This window comes from Aureobasidium melanogenum (genome assembly GCF_000721775.1).
Source record: "Aureobasidium melanogenum CBS 110374 unplaced genomic scaffold scaffold_18, whole genome shotgun sequence".
NCBI classification, from domain to species: Eukaryota; Fungi; Ascomycota; class Dothideomycetes; order Dothideales; family Saccotheciaceae; genus Aureobasidium; species Aureobasidium melanogenum.
The window spans coordinates 211251-232401 of NW_024470070.1; the positions used below are offsets into that span (position 1 = coordinate 211251).

At 49.9% G+C, this 21151-nt stretch overlaps 8 protein-coding genes across 8 annotated transcripts; 3 read left to right on the forward strand and 5 right to left on the reverse strand.

Moving 5' to 3' along the window:
• Positions 1 to 1929: 1929 nt before the first annotated feature.
• Positions 1930 to 3198, forward strand: M437DRAFT_53957 (uncharacterized protein; the record flags this gene model as incomplete). The annotated part of the gene is made up of 1 exon (XM_041022609.1): positions 1930 to 3198. One exon carries the CDS (start codon positions 1930 to 1932, stop codon positions 3196 to 3198), a length of 1269 nt encoding a protein of 422 aa, XP_040877741.1.
• Positions 3199 to 3621: 423 nt separating this feature from the next.
• Positions 3622 to 3981, reverse strand: M437DRAFT_67892 (uncharacterized protein; the record flags this gene model as incomplete). The annotated part of the gene is made up of 2 exons (XM_041025012.1): positions 3622 to 3798; positions 3850 to 3981. 2 exons carry the CDS (start codon positions 3979 to 3981, stop codon positions 3622 to 3624), a joined length of 309 nt encoding a protein of 102 aa, XP_040877742.1.
• A 195-nt stretch (positions 3982 to 4176) lies between these two features.
• Positions 4177 to 5334, forward strand: M437DRAFT_77085 (uncharacterized protein; the record flags this gene model as incomplete). Its single annotated transcript, XM_041026738.1, has 1 exon — positions 4177 to 5334. One exon carries the CDS (start codon positions 4177 to 4179, stop codon positions 5332 to 5334), a length of 1158 nt encoding a protein of 385 aa, XP_040877743.1.
• Positions 5335 to 5593: 259 nt separating this feature from the next.
• On the reverse strand, positions 5594 to 6211 carry M437DRAFT_86435 (ADP-ribose pyrophosphatase; the record flags this gene model as incomplete). Its single annotated transcript, XM_041028455.1, has 1 exon — positions 5594 to 6211. One exon carries the CDS (start codon positions 6209 to 6211, stop codon positions 5594 to 5596), a length of 618 nt encoding a protein of 205 aa, XP_040877744.1.
• A 437-nt stretch (positions 6212 to 6648) lies between these two features.
• M437DRAFT_77087 (uncharacterized protein) lies at positions 6649 to 9046 on the reverse strand (the record flags this gene model as incomplete). The annotated part of the gene is made up of 2 exons (XM_041026739.1): positions 6649 to 7993; positions 8040 to 9046. 2 exons carry the CDS (start codon positions 9044 to 9046, stop codon positions 6649 to 6651), a joined length of 2352 nt encoding a protein of 783 aa, XP_040877745.1.
• Positions 9047 to 10104: 1058 nt separating this feature from the next.
• On the reverse strand, positions 10105 to 11862 carry M437DRAFT_53870 (PR-1-like protein; the record flags this gene model as incomplete). The annotated part of the gene is made up of 3 exons (XM_041022597.1): positions 10105 to 10184; positions 10239 to 10699; positions 11549 to 11862. The coding sequence occupies 3 exons, from the start codon at positions 11860 to 11862 to the stop codon at positions 10105 to 10107; spliced, it is 855 nt and encodes a 284-aa protein (XP_040877746.1).
• A 6399-nt stretch (positions 11863 to 18261) lies between these two features.
• M437DRAFT_86438 (cysteine proteinase) lies at positions 18262 to 19629 on the reverse strand (the record flags this gene model as incomplete). Its single annotated transcript, XM_041028456.1, has 1 exon — positions 18262 to 19629. The coding sequence occupies one exon, from the start codon at positions 19627 to 19629 to the stop codon at positions 18262 to 18264; it is 1368 nt and encodes a 455-aa protein (XP_040877747.1).
• Positions 19630 to 20306: 677 nt separating this feature from the next.
• On the forward strand, positions 20307 to 21140 carry M437DRAFT_86439 (S-adenosyl-L-methionine-dependent methyltransferase; the record flags this gene model as incomplete). The annotated part of the gene is made up of 2 exons (XM_041028457.1): positions 20307 to 20405; positions 20463 to 21140. The coding sequence occupies 2 exons, from the start codon at positions 20307 to 20309 to the stop codon at positions 21138 to 21140; spliced, it is 777 nt and encodes a 258-aa protein (XP_040877748.1).
• Positions 21141 to 21151: the final 11 nt, after the last annotated feature.

The window sequence follows — 21151 nt, forward strand, 5'->3', positions numbered from 1 at the left end:
CGATCGAAGAACAATAGAATTGCCATACAAATTAGACCAGATTGATCGCAGAAACCAGCTGAATTCGTGGCCGGTCGGGTTTCGCGAAAAATCTTCAATATCGCGTGTACCAACCCCTTGCTTTGTAAACGGCTTCGAGCCGCTCCGGCATCGATGCCACGCAGTTATATGCTATTTTATCACGAATTGTACTCCATGCATGTACCAATGCATCTTCCATACGCTTAGCGATGGCCTCCTCTCCACCTTTCCATAATTCAATGTCTGGATAGAGCTGGTAGAGAGCTTCTTTAAGCAATGGCCATAGGTGCTCAATTGGATTCAAATCCGGACTGTATGGCGGCCAGTATTTGAGTATATGTATGCCATGCTTTTTGAACCAGCTTTCAGCAAGTTTAGAGGTATGAATTCGAGCACCATCCTGCTGGAATATGCTATTTGCTTGTAAAATAGGCAATAGACCGTCTTCTAGTACTTTGATGTAGCTAGAAGAGGTATACCCTTGTTTTTTAGCCCTTAGATCACGCCTCAAGATTAGTAGTTCGCTTAAACCAGCTGTTGAAATAGCTGCCCATACCATAACACGTATTTCCTTGCTCTTATTATAGTTTGTAACTTTATCGCGATCGAATTATTGTCCTACAGAGCGAAAGACATATCGGCGCATATGAGAAGCTCCACGCTCCATAGAACACTCATTAGAAAACAGGACTCTCATCCATTAAGATAGAGGCTAATTTCGAAGCCGCTTTGCAAAGTGGTAGCGCTTGTAAGCAGTTTGCTTAGTTAGTAGTGGTCGCTTCTTCGTAAGCCATTTTTTGATTCCAAATGGCTTAAGCATTCGCCGTATAGTCGATCGGCTCCACTTAAAGCCATACCACTTCTTGAGCTTGTTATACGACTAGAAAGGGTGTCGTTTGATAGCCAATTCGACACGGCGTTGATCGCAAGGGGTATATGTACGTGGACGGCCAGATCGAGGTAATTCAGTGCCTTGGTTGTGGCTTAAGGCGCCATGGATCGTACAGGAGATGGTTAACGGAGCGCGATGGAACTGATCGGCGATCGACTCGAGCGTACGGCCGTCTTCATACGCCTGTACAATACGTCCGCGATCGTATGGGGTAAGATTCGGCCCTCGTGCGCGAGATCCAGCTGGTCGCGAGCGATCAATGGTTGGCGCCATGTTGTTGTGTTGATGCGAAGAAGAAGGGTGAGATTCGACGACGTGTAGCGCGTTGAGTGGTTTGCGAAACTTCTGAGACCCCACTGTATATAAATCATGGTACAGGGTCACTCCAGCAACATTTGCCCGCGGATGTGCTAAACCGCTCTATTGCTGCTCCCTGTGCCTCAAACTTTCCTTCCCCACGAACGCCTTGTGACAACCAGGCCATCACGGTTCTAACATTTGCAACATGCTGCAAAATCTGTTATTGTATATTGACCAGCTCTGCGAAGTCGGAGTTTTCCAACCGTTTCACTATCAATATGGATGAGTCTCAAGTAAACCAGGTATCTAGCGGTGCGGCTCAAAATGACGACCGTAACACCCACTCGGGAAGCCACGACGAGCAACACCAGCAATCAAATCCGATGTTCGGAGGTGCGGATACAGATCAAAGCATACTGTATCAAGATCCTACCCTGGATGACTTTTCTAATGCTCCTTTCGACTATTCGAGTCTGAGCAGCCTTTACATACCCAGCTCCGAACTCAGCACGGACTTTGTATCTGCAATACCTTCCATGGATAGCTTCGAGCCATCATACGATATTCTTGGTACCGCCGAGGGTAAGGGCCTAGAGATACCTCATGGTTGGAGCAACGAGTACATGGATGCTGCGCCATTAGCCTCATCTTTAGCGAACAGGGAGATCCGAAAGTCTGGCAAATCTTGGAGTCAGCTCCTTGCCGACCAGCGCAAAATGTCACACAGTAGCGGTCTGCCACGCCGTCGAAGTCGTTATCGTTTGAATCGTATGGACAGCAGCAGCTCGACCCCGAGCATACCTATACCAGAATCGTCTTCCACCGAACGATATGACCCATTGCAGAGATATCAAAACTCACCGCCTGAGGATGACTATGTGTCTATGGCGGCTGTAGAGCAAGCGCTGCAAAGCAGTGAATTTGACATACTGGACCCTAACCACGTCAGTCAGTCTGCAGATGCTTTTCCTGGCAGAGGACGTCGAAGTCGACCTGGCTCTATCGCAAGTGTGGAAAGCGCAGCAAGCACGCCTTCAGTTCGATCTTCAAATTCAGCAGCATCCAGCATCTCTGCAAGATCGCGTTCTGCACGAAGGCGACCACAAAGAACTCGCAAGCCTAAGACACAATCAGACAAAGCGCACATCTTCAAGTGCACTTTCTGCTGTGATACATTCTACAAGAGATACGACTGGTCGAGGCATGAAAGATCGCTGCACCTAAACCTAGAGGTCTGGCTATGTTGTCCTCAAGGAGGTTCGGTGTTCTCTGAGGCTACTGGCAGGAACCACTGTGCCTACTGTCAAGTGCTGGATCCTACGTTAGAGCATCTCGACAGTCACGACCACAGCAATTGCGTGAGGAGCTCGCGACGACAATTCAACCGCAAAGATCATCTGGTTCAGCATCTAAGACTGTTCCATCGATTACAAACGATGCCACTGATCGATGACTGGAAGACCCAAGGTCCGAACATTACGTCTCGTTGTGGATTTTGTGATCGCCGGATGACAAACTGGGACGAGAGAATCGAGCACTTGTCCGGTCACTTCCGTGCTGGACGTACAATGAAAGACTGGAAAGGTGACCACGAATTTGAGCCCGAGATCGCCGCAAGGGTCACAAATGCGATACCGCCCTATTTGATTGGCGACGAAACCGAGACTCTGGTACCGTTCTCCTCGACTAGTCATGTCGTGAGAGATCATGTCGCTCAAATCTCTTCACGACTAACAGCAATGCCATCTGAACCTTCTGAGCCAACGTCTCCTCTTCCACTAACCCCTGAGATGGAAGCTCCGCCAGCGCAAACCAATAATCTGACCCTTAACGAGATGGTCATATTCCATCTTGGTCGATATGGACGTCAGCAGTTGAGCTTAGGAATCACACCCACAGACGAAATGTTCCAGAATGAAGCTCGAAGATTACTTTATGATTCGGATGATCCTTGGAACCAGTCTCTTGTAGACAATCCTGAGTAAGTTTCTCTGGTGTATGTCGAAACTAGGATAGTTACTGATGTTGTGTAGATGGCTGGCAGCTTTCCGGTTATTACATGGGTGGACAAATACAGGAGCCTAACAGATAGAGCAGAGTGCTGGATTAAGAGGCATTTCTTCTAGAGCAAATAGGGCCATGAGGGCCATACCATAATTTCTATGTATGCAAGCATGAATGTATACCTTGAAATGGTATCTGATCGGCGCTGCCAAGGAATCCGTAGCTTCTTTATTTGCACCTTACCCTCCTATGTTTCGAACTTTGTCAGCGTCAACACCTGCGTGTTGGTGGTTGCATACGACGCATATCTTCGATATCCGTTCGACCCGATCTAGTCGGGTCCTATAGGAGGCGAAACGCCGCAAAGGGGTCGTTGACAGCGACGTTTGACCTATTGCCGAAGATCACATACACTCAACGGCCTCCACCTCGCCCTCCATAACAATCCCCACAAGCCGCTGTTTGTCTGTTAAACGGCCACGGCACATTTTATTGGAATGACGAGATAATGCTGTGCAAGACATGGCGCCCGGATCTTGTGTCTTGCTCAAACGTCGTGACCCGGCAATCAGACAGCAGATCTACAAAACGCTCCAGATATTGGGAAGGGTCATTCTGATGTGGCTCAGTACCCTGAAGAAAATATGCACGAAGAAAACAACCCATGTCGACCGCGTGGAGACCCCTGGGCCCTTGCAGCCTGCATTAGACGCCCTCGAGCCGTGTTTCAGATTTTGTGAAGTCACACTGTACCCAAAAGGCATTCTTGTTCACGAAGAGATGGTCTGGCCTCTTTAAAGGTAAAGACGATCCACAACGGTGATGGCGACTGTTTATTCTTTCTATGTCACCTTCTTTCATTCGTTTGTTCTAGCTTCATCAGAACACTAGATTTATACGCTCGTTACAACCCATCACACTCGCTTCTTCATCACAACCAACTCCTGTTTATCTTCATCATGTTGTTCGGCCTTCTTTCATCATCTCTGCTGCTGGCAGCTACCACCTCTGCGCTTCCTGCTGAGGTAGAACCTCGCGCAACAAACCAATACCTGACCAACTCTCATACGGCTATCACTGAACTTCAGACCTTCTACAACTCTCCTCGCCCTGGCTTCTGGAGCGCTGGCTGGTGGAACACTGCCAATTGCCTCACTCTGCTTGCCGACCTGCGCGCAAAGGACAGTTCATCTTTCCTGACATCCATCACTGACGGCGCCAACGGTGTTTTCACACACACCTTGAACAGCCAGGGTAAAGACTCAACCGGAGCCCTCAACTGGGACGACTTCTTCGATGATCAGTTGTGGTGGGTCATTGCACTGATCAAGACCTACGATGTCACCAAGAACACAAGCTTTCTCAAGACTGCAAATGTCACCTTTGCCTCTGTCAACTTGAACAACAAGCCCTCCAACAACCCTTGCGGAGGCCTTGCCAATGCTTACCCTTCTGAGAAGTATTTGGTCAAGAGCAGCACTATCGCTACTGTTCTCTACGTGGAGGCTGCAGCTTTGCTGGCTGTCCGCTACCCAGCTCAGAGCAACTACTTCATCAACCTGGCCAAAACTCAGTGGAGCTGGCTGTCCAAGAACATCCTCATCAACGGTATCATGCAAGGAGATTCCTTGACCGGCAGTCCTCCTTCATGCGGCAACAACCACGCCTTCTTGACTTACATCGAAGGCGTGGCCTTGCAAGCTCTAGTTGCCCTCTATCACGCCACCAACGATGCATCCTACCTCACCACCGCCGATACTCTAGCCACCGAGCTTCTGTCGGGCAAATACGGCATGATGGACTCGAACAAAATCGCTCAAGAGTTCTGCGACGCAGACTTGTCTTGCAACCCCGACGAAGCACAGTTCAAGGGTATTATGATGAGAGGTCTGCGTACTCTGCGCGATGCAAAGCCTTCTGCTGCAGGAGGTCAGATCCAGAGCTTCTTGACTAAGAACGCGGATAGTATTTGGAACAACAGCAGACAGAGTGGTACTAACTTGCTTGGAGAGAAGTGGGCTGGTCCTTTTGCGCTGGGAAGTGGTCAGGCTTTGCAGTTGAGCAGTCATAGTTCGGCTACTATGGCTTTGGTGCAGGCTGCTTTGGCTAGCATGTAAGAAGCTTGCGGGGGTGGACTTGGACTCGACTGAGGGAGGGGATGAAAGCATAGCATGAATTATTTCCTCTTCCTTTTTACACTTGGTCGGCTGGCTCGACGGACAAGAGCGATTCATTAGCATAGATAGATTAGAATGAAGACTTCTGCTTTCAGTCACACAGTTGTCCTCTTTGACTACTCTTGACTTTGTCCTTCTGGCCTTTCCTGGCTGCCACGATTGAGGCCACAAGAGATGCAGTCAAGGTTCTGTTCCATGTCTACAGATAACTCTTCGTCTTTGCCATATGCACACCATGCGCCCAATGGAAAAGCTTCGCACTAACCATGTACCCCTCCATCTTGCTGTACTCGACCAACCTCTCATACAACTCTTTGATCGGCACAACAACCCTCTCAATATGTTCTCCCTCATCCAACTGCTGCTCCGGTTCTTTATCTCCTTCTTTGAGCTGCACCTCCATCATCGCCAACTGCATATTCGCGCTCGTCATCCCTGGATCTGCAGCAACAATCGGAGACACAGAAGTTACTTTTCCTTCATACCCTGTTTCTTCTCTTAGTTCTCTGACTGCAGCGTCTTCGACGCTTTCATCCGCATCTACCAGCCCTGCAGGCCATTCCACGGAGATCGCATCGATGGGAGGCCGATATTGCAGTACTAGAATCGTGGTTGCGGGTTTGGTAGGGTGCAGGATTATGTTTCCCATAGCCACGGCGTCGACGCCGGCTTTACCGCGTGTTTTGCGAGATGCAACCTCCCAGGTGCGGGAGGTGTTGCTTTGGTCTGTCCAGTTGATTTTGCGCAGGGCAACCCATTTTGTGTCCGAAGTTGATACGTCTTCGATGCTGTGGATGGTGCCTTTTTGGGCTTTCATGGCTGTGGATGAATTGGAAAAGGAGCGGTGGAAGAGGCTAGGGTTGAGCGTGCGAGTGGGAAAGGCAGCAGTGGTTGTGCGAGTTGAGCGGAGTGCTAGTGACTTCAGCATTGATCCTTGATGTGCAAATTTTGATGGTCTAGTCGAAAGATGTACGTACGTCTGTCTATCAAGGTGATGGCTGTGGACAGTGTTTACTGAACGGCGCAGTGGGGAAGAGTGATGATGTCTTTGTTTTCTCACACGTCATTCACATGCGTGGCTTCCCCAAGCTTCTGAGGCTTGTCTCAGTTCAACATGGATTCTGTTTCTATGCAAAAAAAGCACCAAATAAATAGTATTAAACATGACTATAATCTGTTCATGCCGTGTCATATGATTTGTACCGCAAACCCCCAGCCCTTCCCAATATTTTTGTATCCCAACACGCCAAATCCTTATACATGAGTTCCCTTGAGCAGCTCCTGCAGCTCAGCTGCCTTGACCAACTTGCAACTTGTGCCTTCACAAATTTGAACCATATCTTTATCTGTTTGGATTGATCCAAGAAGCTCATTCCTCTGTCTGAGCCAGTCGCTCTTACTGTCACCACCAATTCTGACCACCGTTGAACCGGGACGAACCATTTGACGAAGCTGTTCCAGTGCACCCTGCACTTCTGAGCTAGACTCGGCTCCTGATATCACAATAGGCTTGATGTCAAGGTTAGAGTTGACCACTGTTGACATCAGACCAGTGAAGAGACCAGGATGCTGAACCATCTCGACCTCGAAGGCCTTGGCTGTGCGTTTGGCAAGATCGGCATATTTTGAGTCATCAAGCAATGACGAGAGTCTGGTCAAATTCGCCGCGCTCACACCGTTGGCGCTAGGCTCTGCATTGTCCATGGCATCCTTGCTGCGAATCAAGATATCGGGAGCGTGGGCTGGTGTGCCAAAGAAGCCGCCCTTGGTCTCGCTTTCGTTGTCAGCGAAATGCTTGATTTGTGATTGTTGTAATTCGTCGGCCCACTGCAGGTAGGAATCATCAAAGGTTGCTTCGTAAAGATCGATGAGACCGCTGATGAGGAAGGCATAATCGTCAGCGAATCCTGCGGTGGCACCAGGTCCTTCGCGGTACACTCGTCGCAGAGTTTTGCTTTCCGAATCATAAAGCTCCTTTCTGATGAAATGAGATGCTGATATGGCAGCCTCAAGATATCTCGTTGACGCTTCAGAATCAGATTGCTTCAGAGCAGAAGCTGTGCGAGCGAGACCGCCAATGGCTAGACCGTTCCAGGAAACGACAATTTTGTCGTCGAGTAGAGGACGAGGACGGTGTTGGTCGCGCCAGTCCGAAAGTCTTTGGCGACCAGTCTGGACAGCCTTTGCCGCGTCTTGTTCCGACACGCCAAACTGCTGAGCAAGTTCCGAGAGAGAAGAGGTCACACAGAGCGTGTTGAGTCCCTTGAGTTCACCCTGGATATCATGTTTTGAGCTGACGTTGCCATTGGGCTTCACATTCCAGTATTTGGCGAGCATGTCGGCCATTTTATCATCGCCCAGAGCCTTGTAAAACTCTGAATGAGACCAGACATAGAAAGCACCCTCCTTGTGTTCCTTCTCAGAAGCACTCGGTGCGCTGTCAGCATCTTCCGAGGCGTGGAAGCCACCAGTGGGGGAGTGTATGGGTGGTGAAGTGAGGTAGGTAGCGATGTCGTGAACGGTATCGAGGAAGAGTGGGTTCTTGGTTATCAGCCAGGCATCGAGGTAAACAGGCAGCAGTTGAGCGTTGTCGTAAAGCCTGCAGACGTGTTAGCAGCGTTCAAAAGAAGAATCGGAGAACATGCATCTTCTCGAAGTGAGGCAGGCTCCAATCTTTGGTGACGGAATATCTGGCAAATCCATGGCCAACCTGATCTTTCATACCACCTTTGGCCATGTTCTCGAGCGTCTTGGAGACCATATTTTGAGCGTTCTGCACCGCATCGTCGCCTATAACATCCTTGACAATTCCGTCCCACTCACCCAGTCTTAACAAGAAGGAGAGGTGTGAAGGTGTAGGGAACTTTGGAGCACCGCCAAATCCACCATACTGCTCGTCGTATCTGGAATTGTAATGATCATAAGCCTCTTCCAACAATTCCAACTCAAGAACATCATCGCTCTCCTCAGCACCCTCGCCTGACCTCCTTCCGGACAGTGTACCTTCCTGAGCAAATTGCTTGAGCTGGTCGGTGATGTTGGCGGCGCTTTCTCTGCATCGGGATTCCTGCTCTTTCCAGGCGCTGGCAACTTTCGTTAAGATAGCCTCGAAGCTACCACCATGGCGAGCGCGTTCGCTCTTCGGACCGGGCCAATAGGTTCCGCCAAACAATGGTTGGAGATCTGGAGTGACGAAAACGTTGAGCGGCCAGCCTCCACCACCAGTCGTGGCCTGCAAGAAATCCATGTAGACCTTGTCGACATCGGGACGTTCCTCGCGATCGATCTTGACAGGAATGAAGTGTTCGTTGAGCAGCTGGGCGATGCGATCGTTCATGAAACTCTCGTGAGCCATGACATGACACCAATGGCAGGCAGAGTAGCCGATGGAAACGAAGAGCAGGCGGTTGGTGCGCTTGGACAGCTCGAGGGTCTCGGGGGTCCAGAGCTGCCATGCTGTAGGGTTGTTGGCATGCGATCGGACATAGGGCGACTTGCTGTCATTGCAGCGGTTGCTGAGCGACACATAGCCGCCTTTAGACGAAGCAGTGCTCATGGCTCGAACAGTTGAGAGGCGAGTGGCAGGACGATGGCGGGACGAAGAGGCGATGGATGAGAAAGCGATTAGTCCGAGACGCGATGGTAATGGCATGCGCTTTTGATGTTATCGTTATCGACCGTCCAGAGCAGGTAGTTGCTTGTAGGTCGTTGCGCGGTAATCTCAATTCATGAGCCTCGCCGTACCCCACCAACTCCACCCTCCAACGCTCCATCCTTCACTTGCGTCATTTAGCATCCGCCTGCCACCCTCATCTTTAGCCTATACCACCCGTCATTTGCCATGTCAGAATAGGTCTCCGCATCTTGCCAACGAGTCCGAGCATGCTGTATCTGTCGTCGTCAGGTGTGAATATTTGCCATTCTCATCCAAGAACAAATGGGTCATGCTGCTTTCATAATTGATTTCAGCATGATCCTTTCTTTGGCTGGCGGAGAGTGTAGAAGCTGGTGGGAGCAGTAATGGCAATAATTTGAGCTGATGATCATGCTCAATTCGTCCAAGAGGATAAACATCGACAAGGTCCTAGGAACTGGGAACCAGCTCCCAAAACTCGTACTCGGATCTGCCCGACATCTGTACCACCTGATCGGCGCCTCTGAGGTTATCGAGAAATCCTATGCTGACCTCGGCGGAATGGCTGCAATACAAAGCATGCTCCATAAGACTTTCGGCAAGTATCTGATCTATGCATTGCACTGAGTTTCAAGTCACTTGGGAATGTTAAGTCACTTGGAAATGTAGAGGAAGAAATCAGAGAGTAAAAGTCATTGCTCGTTTCATCGGCGATTTTCGTTTCGAAGAGCGAGAGCTACAGAAGGTGACCACAAGCCATCCATCCATCACTGGGGAAAATATTGACACTGAAAACGAGTAGTAGTAGAAAGAGGTCGTAAACAGAACGCCGACTGTGCCAGCGTTCATGTTCTCGCTTCTTTTTTTCGAGGGGCAAATGAAGATTCCAGTCTCACTGCCCACAAACTCCTCCACATGCAATCAACAAAGAAAAGAAGAGAAAGAAGAGAAGATAATCAAAAGGCCGAATGCCGCTGCCATCAAGACAACTCACGCAAGCCCAGCACTGTAGAAGAGAAAGTTTTGCCATCAATGTCGTCAGGCAATTCTTAGAGCCGCGCCTCCTGGACCGCTCCTTACAGGTCGTAGGACCAGTTCTGAGTGGGGTGGTTGAGCGAGTTACCAACATTGTCGGCGTATTCACCAGCGTAGTTACCTTGAAACCATGTTAGTATGTACTTGTAAGATACGATGGACGGAGAAAACTTACCAGGAGAACCATAGTTGCAGACGGTGAAGTAAGGTGCGACGTATTGACCGACGTTGGCAAGACCACCAGAGCAGTACTGAGTGGCACAGCCGACCTTGGTAGTACCCTTCCAGACGAGCTGAGAGAAGTGGCCCCACTTCTCGAAGTTGGTCATGTCGGGGTTGGCCTGGCCGTAAAGGTTGTTGTAGTAGTTAACCTCGCCGTTGTAGAAGAGCTCAGTGATGACAGCCGAGACGTTGTTAGCTTCAACACCAGCGGCGATGTTCTGGCCGTAACCACCACCATTGACGTTCATGCTGTGGGCGTAGACGCAAGTGGCGGCGATCTGCTGGGCGGTGGCAGCAAGCTGCGAATCCCACTCGAGGTTGCATGCCGAGTGGTTGGCACGGTGGACGTTGTGGTGGGCGAGGACGATCTCCTGGTAGGTAGTAGCCTTGCCAGAGGGAGCGGCGACGGTGCTGCTAGCCTGTGTAGATAGTTTAGCATTGCTGGTCAACGTAGATGATGAAGATTTTTTGGATGACGATGACGATTTGGAAGAACTCTTGGGCTGGGAGGATGAGGACTTGGAAGCAGAGGTGAAGCGAGATGAGGTAGGTGCTGTGGAGGATGTTTTCAAGGATGATGTGGGCTTGAGAGAAGAGGAGGGTTTGATGAGGGACGACGAAGATTTGGGAGAACTGAAGGGGGATGCAACAGATGACTCGCGCTTGCAAGCTTTGCGTGAGGCAGGGACAGTAGCAACTCTTTCAACAGTAGAGAGGGAAAGGGAAGAGACCTTTTTGGTACTCGAGGTTTTCTGGGAGGTGGTGGAAGCCTTCGTGGAGATAGGAGTTCCCTTCACAGTGGTCGACACCTTCAACGTCGAAGAAGACTTCTTGCTAGTCGAAGTTGTCTTCAGCGAAGAGGAAGATTTCTTGCTTGTCGAAGTCGCCTTCGAGCTAACAGTAGTCTTCTTCGTCGAGGAAGATGCCTTGACCGTTGAGGTTGTCTTGATCGTCGAAGTGGCACGCTTGACTTGGGAGGAGGAGGCAGGGTGGAACATCTGGGCCATGAGGCTTTCGAAGTTCACACGAGGGTGTAAAGAATCACGAGAAAGAAGATAATTAAACGATTTAAGTAAGCTCACCTCAGTGGTGGCTGCAGGAGCAGCAGAAGTAGCAACAGCAGTGGTGGATTCGGCGGAAGGAGTCACGACCCAGGTAGAGGCCCAGGAACTAGTCCAGGCACTGGTCCATCCTTGGGCAGGAATAGCGGCCTTTGGGTCGGCCGATGATGAGGAAGCTGCGGGAGCTGAGGTAGCCGATGACATGACGGTGACAGCGGGAGCCTCGCTGGTGACCACAGTCACGACAGGGGCAGCCGACGACTCAGCAGCAGGTGCGGACCACGAGTGACGGTGGCCGTAGTACTGAGAAGTCACGACAGCCTCAGTCGTGGCAGCAGGGGCAGGCTGCTCTGCGGCAACAGTGACGGGGACAGTGACGCCCTCGGTCTCGGTAACGTAGACTGTCTCATAGGCGACATCATAGACGGTGTCGATCTCCAGGTCGCGCTTGAAGATGGGACCAGCAAATGCGGTGGCAGCCAGGGCGGCTCCAGTGATGAGGGTGGTAGTGCGCATGATGATTCTCTAAGTAGTTCTGTTGATCGTTGTTGATTGTAGGGGTCGTTTGTGTTTGAAGGATACCAGATCCGGATAATGTAGAAGACTTGAAAGACTGATGTGCCAGAATGTTAGTATCCACTGCTACTGCTGTTGCGTTCTGCTGCTACTGCTTTGGTCTTTCCAGAAGACGGCAGAGGCAGGCAGCTTTTATCTATTGATGATAACAAGGGTATGAGGCAAAAAATTTGGTGAATTGATGATGATGCCGAAGGTCGAACGGCCAGAGTGTTCGACTTGCAATAATACCGTTCGTTGTCTCTGACAAGGCCCTGTAACGGCGTGCTCACCAGGAAACGAGGGTGTGTGGAGGAATTGGGCTGGATCTTATCGATCTTCAATGGCGAACGGTCTTGTTTATATAACGGCCAGGGTGATAGATGATAGTCAGAAGAAAGGGTGCACTTACGTGAAAGTCCTCGCGGAGGGAATGGCTTGCAGTAAGTGGTGGGACAAAAGAGTGAAATGCAACCGTATAGGCGCGTGATGAACGAGAGACAAGAAAGAAGCGGTGGTCGACAACGAGAGAGGAAGTCGATGTGGCAGCGTGATGGTCGACTTTTGAATGGGCGTGTTGACGGGGGCTAAAACGCTAGTGGCCGCACTAGTAGGCGCAACTCCTGTGACCGGGATGTGAGTGAGAGTGGATGTCGATGAAACACACTCCGCAAATGCAGGTCGCTGCTGTCGATTGCGTGGGAGCACCGTTAAAACGCCACCCTAGGCGGACGGCTCCTTTGTATAAGGTTGGCTGCAGCAGGTGCTGAAGAATTGGCAGCTCTGGTCTCAGGGGACTCTGTCATTCTTCAAGTCTAGACAAAGTTCAGGAGACTAGACTTGACATGTGCTTCAACTGCTACTCCTTGCTTCTTTGCCGCCAGGCACGGAATGTGTTTCTTGGATCCGGACTACAAACCCTCTCCGAATATCCATCTCCTCCGCAACCACTTCATCACTGGAAATCGTAGCAATGTAAATCATGGAACAAAGGACTGCAGAGCCGTGATTGCCTGATGCTCAAGCCGCGTCAGTCATGCCCTCGAAGGTCCAAACGCGGCCCGGCACGAGCATCAAGGTACCAAGGAAGTTTCATTCGTCGTCGCAAGAAAAGTTGTTCCTGCGTTAGCCACACATCTCTATTCTGTGGGGTACAAGCCCCTGCCTTCTTTCGCTTCCAAGTTCCGAGCCCCGAGGTTCCAAACATGCTCCCTCGCTCGCTCGTATGACAGCGCCTCGCGCATTATGCTCTACCACCATGCGAACCTGGTTTTTCCGCCACCTACAAATAGTCGCGACAAGCGCTCTCCTGAATTTCGAGCGTTTGGCCGCCAGGGGAAGACGTGGTACAAGGTTAAGCGCCGGCGAGATCTGTACATCGATTAGGTATTTGACAAGGTTTCGCGACCACGTAAAAGTAGCGTGGGAAAAGGAGGGGCCGTTCAGTACGTTCAAAGCCTTGACCAGACAACAATTCGTGACTTCTATCCATCAAAACATACTTGATAATTTACCCTGAGCAAAGTCACATAGATGCTATTGCCGTCACGGTGTTTGTCTTCCAAGCACTCTGATACAGCTTGACAACCGCCTCCGAATACTGGTCTGAGTCACCTAGTACACCCTTCCGCCTCCCTTCATTGTTCAATTGTCAATACCCTCGACTAATGACCCAACAAGCCCTCGTCAAAAGAAAGTTCAGGTGCTCAAAGCTCGTCAATGCAAGTCGGTACGACATGCTGTCTCATGGGCGGTACTTCTGAACAACCTCGGAGCATCAAATGCCATGGAATGTCGTTGATTCTTATAGCCGTTTTTCAGCTCACGTTCCGCAACGAAGTTTCAACAGCTGACTCGACAACCAGCTTTCTCGTCTCTCCGCGACGTTAGTAAGCCGTTCAACAAAATAACTGTGCCTGTACTGTCACCAGGGTAGCGAAGCGACCATGTGCGACTGCAGCATCTTCGGAACGAGGCGCATCATGACGTGCAGATGAAGTGTCACAGCGACCTTCTTACAACATTCCAGTCGATCACGAAACGCCCTGCTATCTTCAGCCCAGCAGCTGCCAAAGGCATCCCAGGACCAATTGTTCTATGATGCGGCTCTGCTCTTCGCCATGGTTCATTATTTATTTGCCTGAAACTTCCAAACAGTCTCGAATTCTTGTCTGTCCATATTTTGTCGTAAGAGCTGAGCTCAAGACACGGCACGACCACTTCGAGACGTCGACGAGGTTCGATATTTTCCATTCTTGTCCAGATATGACGAAAGGATTGTCTGCTATCGCGCCAGAGAAGACAGCTGTCTATCTTACTACTTTGCTGAATTACGGACAGAACGTGAGACATGTCTTCTATGTTTCGATGGCCTCTATGATGCCTCGGTCGGCTTGGCTCAACAAAGCAAGTATCACAAGGTGTTCAATGGATATGATCGCACACAATTGACTCGTCATCAATGGAGTCTTGTGAGTCGTGAGCTTTGTCGTCTAGCACGGGAAACATTGCTCCAATCTCCTGCATATTCAACATCCAGGGCCTTGGCTAGTGGCAAGGTACGTATCGAAGTCAAAAATTTTCTGTGTGCATTTACAGGTGGAAGCGAATTCGAGAGGCATGATATGGTCAGTGTCTGCGTGGATGATCACGTCAAGCCAACAGGCTGTAGGGTTTGTCAAATCGCAGTATCCACTGGGTCCATCACCAGCCCTGTGCCCCTATCATCACCTGCATCTCAACAGCTGTGAAGGTTTCCCTGTGTGGAGTCGTACTGTGCTCAGACAGACAAGCATGTATCTGAGTACCCTCTCGCGATGTTGACCTCGTTCACATGTGAGTGGAGCCCAGTTCGTGTATGTGCGAGTACAATAACTTAGCGGCTCAAGAATTAGAGCCACAAAGTGTTCGTGCTTGGGAAAACTTAGTACTGTGATAGTCATTGTTATGGAGTATGCATTTTGGCGAGCTCATTCGAAGTCCGTTGGGCTGTGGCAGGCATGACTGGCAGAAAATCGTGCAAAGTGTCATCCACAGCGTAGAGATATGAATTCGATACTCGAGGTTACTAAGAGCCGTTTCTGTTGACCACAATGTGTCTGATCCGGATGATTTGCCCACTAGAAGCATCATGAATATAGTACAGATTTGCAGCTGCTGATTCAGCGATAATCTTTGGCAGCTTAGGCGTCCGTGACGATTCTAGGGTCGTCATTGGAGCAAGCACTGCTTGGATTCTCTGTGCAAAGTCGAGGAACGACGACCATTGGTCACGATCTGCGTGTTCGTTTCAAAGATCACGAAACCGTCACAGAAAGATCAGACTTGCTGCAAGTCATGGTTCAAGATATAAAATTAAATTCGTTTCATGGAGAATGACAGGCGAGATGCCTTGGAGCATCCTGCGGGGAACCGAAATGACGAACTCCAACCTGTTCTTCTTCATCATGGCAAGGCCGTCCACAACATCGGACAATATCAAGGATCGACGCAAATCTCCCTTCGCAACACATCTCGAGTCAAAGCTTCGAAGCTTGCGTACCATCGTCTGTATATCTGTTACATCCAGCGTCGGCCGCCAAATTCTAGACTCTCCTGTCGCAATGACGAACGAAACTGTGGTGTATGTGCACCGATTCCAAGGACGAAGTCTTCTCTGGTGAAAGAACGGTTCATCCGGCGTGTAGCCACGAGGAATGGTCGGCTCCTTAGCAACCGTCAAGGACGACGTTGACTTCAGATCGTTGCTATCGGATAGCCGTTGAAGAACGCATCGTGCTTGCCAAGAGGATTTACGAAGCAATAGTCGTCGTGAGGCACGACTCGTCCTGGAACTGGCGACCGGTCAATCGTCGTTCACTAATGTCAGACTCTTCCAGGAGCGTGGTCTCTGACACTGCTGCTCGCGTTGCATCCGCATACTACAGAAGCGCAACGGTTGTAGCGATCTGACATCTGCAAGGTCTTTTCGCATTCTCTGGACATAACTTTGGAGAAATGTTCGAGCACATGAAGGTGTAAGCCGAGCAAGGCAAGTACTGAGCAGGGGAAATCATCTAAGCACGACAGACCACCCTCTTCCTCTCTCGAATCGTCATGTAGTGATTTTCTGTATGCTCTACTCACTTTGACTTCCCAAGCTGTTTACAAACAAGCTGAGAACGACAAACCTGGTTTCCGAAAGCCCTCATGATCCACCAGGGGGCAAAGAATCACGACAAGATTGCGCAAGTTCTACTCGAAAGATCACACGATGGACCCCGCTCGACCTGATATCATTCAGTTTAGAAGAGCACACTCAGCACTAATATGTTTCTTCACTTTCCTTCCTCTTGCCTCCTTCTTTCCTCAATATGATTCTTGAGTGTTTCGTAGCTCTTGCTATCCTCATGCTTCGAGAAATCTGACGACGTGTTGTCGAGTCCACCACCGAGTTGCTATCGCACCACTACCGTGTGGGAAAGCCAGCCACGACATCTAGGAAGCCGAGCACTAAGTCCGAAAAGCCAACAACTATGATTGAAAAGCCATCCGCTGTTTCCAACAAGCCTGCGGAATCAGGGAGTTACCATCTCACGCTTGAAAGGCGCAAGAAGTCCGCCTTGCATACCAGTGGCCTATGGAGCCCTAGAGTCACACTCGACGAGAGGCACGCCACGATTACCATCTCAGAAAACGTCACATGGTATGAAGTCCGCACGGATATATGGCGCCTGAAGGCATAGTCCGCAATATTAGGCAAAGCCAAACTGGAAGATCACGTCTTTGTTGTCGACATGCAATACACTGCTCAAGAAGGTGGCGTCTATGGTCGCGTTTCGATGCTCGAGATAGAAGGCGATGCTTTCTGGGAGTTTCGCAAACGTGACGACATTCACATCATCAGCTTTGGTGCGTACTGCGCACCGCGCGAGGGAGAGGCGCCTGGACAGGTCAGAAGCCCAAGTTAGGGCCAAGAGACTACGGTCATCGATTATGATGATTATGATGAGAACGACGTGACTCTCTTTCTCGGGCATCATTGCTCTACTCGCTCTCCAACGCCGGAAGAATACAGCGACCCTGTCCTCACGATTTCCATCATCTCACCAGAAGTTATTGTTGTCACCAGACAGAACAGAGGTAGCCGACAGTGTCTTACTGACTCTGGTTCATTTTTGGTCCTATCCTTCCATATCTTGTATGACCTTGCTGTTGGTAACACTACTATATCACTCGGAACGAGATATCGACTTGCAGCCAATCTTGCTTAGTCTGTTTTCCTTAATCCAGTAGTGTGTCTCTTGCCATGCAAGTTGACATTATTACTAGCTTGCATCAGATCAGTGGTTCAGACCTTTTATGTGAATCATACGATCCTTATTCCTGAACCGTAGTCGTGTGAGATTATGCAGATGAACATCACGTCTGGGGGAAGATCACAACGATTTTTTTGATCAAATCTCATGATCGAGAACCAGGTAACTAAGTCATAGCTCATTACCATTGCTAGCTCCTCTCTCAGATACGTCGTTTGATCACAAAAGACGATCCATGTGTCTTGTAGGCCCATGTTTCATGAAGCCAGTTGTGAAACTCGAGTATCAGCTTTCCACACAAGACCATTTGCTGTTTGGAGGAAACATGCAGGACCTGGTACATGGTGTTGTCACGTTTATATTCAGACTTGCAAAAGTGTTCGCTACCAGATCTCTTTTTGTCGATTCAGTTCCATCAAGTTCTTGCAGATCGTGTAGGCTATGAAAAGACACAATTGTCTTCTGAAACCAGACTTTTGATTACTGGAAAGGCCCTTGTGATCTGGCAACATGAACTGACATTCATAGGTTTATGAGAAGCTAGACAATGCCTGCGGAGGCACAGCCGTGTGTCGAACCTCTTCTGGATGCATCTTAGTCTCGGAAGACAAGGTGCCATTTCATAACCTCCTGTCTGGTGTTTGTAGGTGAAAAAACCGCCTCAGTACATGGGAGAGGCCTGTGCCCATGTTGAATACTTTTTAGGACACGGCAGCGTCTATCGAGAATTATCTCACCAGAGCTTCCCCCGAGAACCTCTAGTCCGAAGCTCAAACGTGCCTTTCAGTGGCTTCCATGCTGCCAGCTTCTGCTAGGCGATGTAACATGAGAACAACAGACTCTGATACAGACTAAATCCTTAAAGCACTTTGAGGCGTGTTGAAATTCAGAGGAGTAATGCAAATATGATGTGATAATGATTATGTACAGAACAATGTGTTGTTCCATGACCCAAACCCTCTTCTATGCAATTCCTAGCCAGTGCTATGCTCAAAGTACAACGAAAATGAAGACAAAGGAGAACAATGCAATGCAATGCTCGAAACTATTTATCTCGTTTGACTCACTGCTTGATGTACACCAGGATGTAAGGGTTGAAGCCAGATGTTGGCCGTCTCCACTCCTTAGCATTGCTGGGGCTGACAGAGGAATCGCTGATTTCTTTGATGCCATCAGGGCCACGTACGTAGGCAATGTAATGGCCAAATTTGAGCGAGCCGGAGTGTGCGACAATGGCTTGGAGACGATATTTTGATGGTTGAGACTGGTCGAGAGCCCAAGGGGAAAGGTCGAGCTCCTCTGGAAAGTCGACGTGCTGCTTGTTCTTTGTGGGTCCACGCGCACCATAACCGAAGCGCATGAGTTGGATGGGCAGAACGTCAGGTGCGTTATCGAGCTTGAAGATACGAGTGCGCTTAGCATTCTTCTTGCATTTGTCGCAGCGGATGGTGACGTTAGATTCGCGGTGATAGGTGTTCAGACAATCAGTAAGGCTAACACCGGATCTGTTTGGAATCGGCAAACTGAGACTGAAGCCAGGTGGATCGCTGTGAGTGTGCACCTTTTTGCAGCCGTCACAGACCCAGGAGATCTTGTGTTTGATCCTGAAGAGGGAAGAGAACTGGTCTTTGTCGACTCCTTTTGCTTTCTCGATTGTACCCAGCAAGTATTGTAGGAAATCGTGACTGTCTTCTTGGGTCTGGCTGATGGCACTCCAACGAGGCTCGCTCGATCTACCAGTCGCTCTGATTGCGCCGTCGAGAGCGGACAGCTGAGATCCTACGCTGCCAGGAGATGTATGATAGGCTGTGAGAAGCTGGCGCATTGCGCATGTCACGCATCTGCCTTGCTTCGGACAGGATTTATGAGATTCGTCCAGAAGATTGAAGAGTTGAGGGAGTGCGATGAGACTTTGTAGCACACTTCGACGATAACACCATTGACTCGGGTTGCTCAAGCCTTTGACCTTCTGCTTGCCAACGCTGGCTGGCCAGGACTTTGGTGTTTTACGAGCAGATGCGGTAGGAGATTTTGGTGTCTTTCCGATGTTTGGGGATTGCTCTCCTTTCGATATTTTGGATGAGATCGGTTCCTGCTTGGAGTTCTTGGTCTGAACAGCACTTGGCTTCTGGTCAACAGATGGTCGGCGGTTGTCTTGCTTCGAGGCTTGAGAGTCGGACTTCTTAGGCAATGGCTCTCCTGCATCCTGCTTGCGAGGCTTCTTGACCTGCTGTTGCGATTTCGCGTCTGGAGGCTCTGATTCGGAGATTCTTCTCTTCTTGCCGAGTTTTGATAGTTCCTGGTCAGGCTGCGCAGGCGGCTGAGACGATGATCGAGAGACAGACTGCTGGACGGTGGGAGTTACTGTAACCTTGCGCACAGCCGGAAGAGACGGTGGAAGGCTTGTCGCGCGTGGCCTGATATTGTCCATCTTTTGTAAGCGGCGTTTTAGGTCCAAGAATTTGCGCAGCGCGTCTTTGCGACAATGTGAGCAAGGCGAAGAGCTTAGATCATGGAATGCTTGAACAGTCCTGCGCTTGAGAGCATGTTCGACATAAGTAGCAGCAACATTATTGTTGCGCCTTCTTATTATAGTCTTTTGCATGCTGAATGGCCGAATAGCAATGACACTGTTTGGGAAGCGCTATTGTGACGCAGGCAATGCAGGTACGCGATGACAATAGGGCAAAGAATACAATCCAAAAATGAAGCGCACTCTTCACATTGAAATTCGTAGAGAGTGAAGGATAGTGGCTCTAACAGCAAATCACGAAAGACTACTGTTCATGCACGCGGTCTCCACGGAATGCCAGATTCGTTCCCAAAACAAGATGCTACCAGCAAGTGACCAAAATGCGATATTTCCAGGATGCCAGTATCAATAATAGGTGTCGCGGATCCTCCGAGCTCCTGGGGTCAGTCGAGGGAGACGTGATGAACAAAAGTTTGCGACTTGGAAACAAAAAAGTCGAGGGACTTCCAGATGGGGAAAGGTTCACCGAGTCTTCGACAGGCTTGGCGTCGTCACAGCATACAGAGATTCAGATCACGAACGGTCGCAATACCTTCGTTGCCCAATATTGTCGTTGTCGCTGACTGTCTGGCAACATGGCGGCAGCAGATCAGCCTGGCGCAGAGTACGAGGCCCAGCATGTCCATGATGTATACGAGCAGATCGCATCCCATTTCTCAGCCACTCGCTACAAGGTGTGACTCGATAATTCGCGATGGCTCGTCGCCCTTCTGACCACCTCCTCTTCTTAGCCATGGCCTGTAATCGAGAAGTTTCTCAAAGAGTTGACCCCTGGATCTGTAGGACTGGATATAGGCTGTGGAAATGGCAAATACTTGACTGTCAATCCTGATGTCTTCATTGTTGGCAGTGATCGCTCGCCCTCGCTCATCAAGTTCGCCTCGGCTCACCAACCGCACGCTGCAGTCGTGTCCGACATCCTCGCTCTACCTCATCAGAATCACCACTTCGATTTCGCCATCAGCATTGCCGTGCTTCACCACCTGTCAACGCCAGAACGCCGCGTAGAAGCTGTCCAGACCATCTTAGAAACGCTCAATGCCAACGGCAAAGCGTTGCTGTATGTATGGGCTCTTGAACAGAAAGACAGCAGAAGAGGCTGGGACGAGGGAAACCAGCAAGATACTATGGTGCCTTGGGTCATGCGCGAGAAGAAAGAGAAGCAAAAGAAGGATCGCAAGCAGCAGAACAAGGGGGACGCTGCCCAACAACCAGAAGCCTCGGCCGAACAAACACAGACGACTGGCACAAGTCTTGAGCCTGCCGGCGACAAGACTTTCTACCGATACTATCATCTCTACCGTAAAGGAGAGCTAGAGCAGAACATCGAGCTGGCCGGTGGCACAGTTGTAGAAGCTGGCTACGACAGAGACAATTGGTGGGCTATTTGCCAGAGAAAACAGACTTGATAAGGATTTTC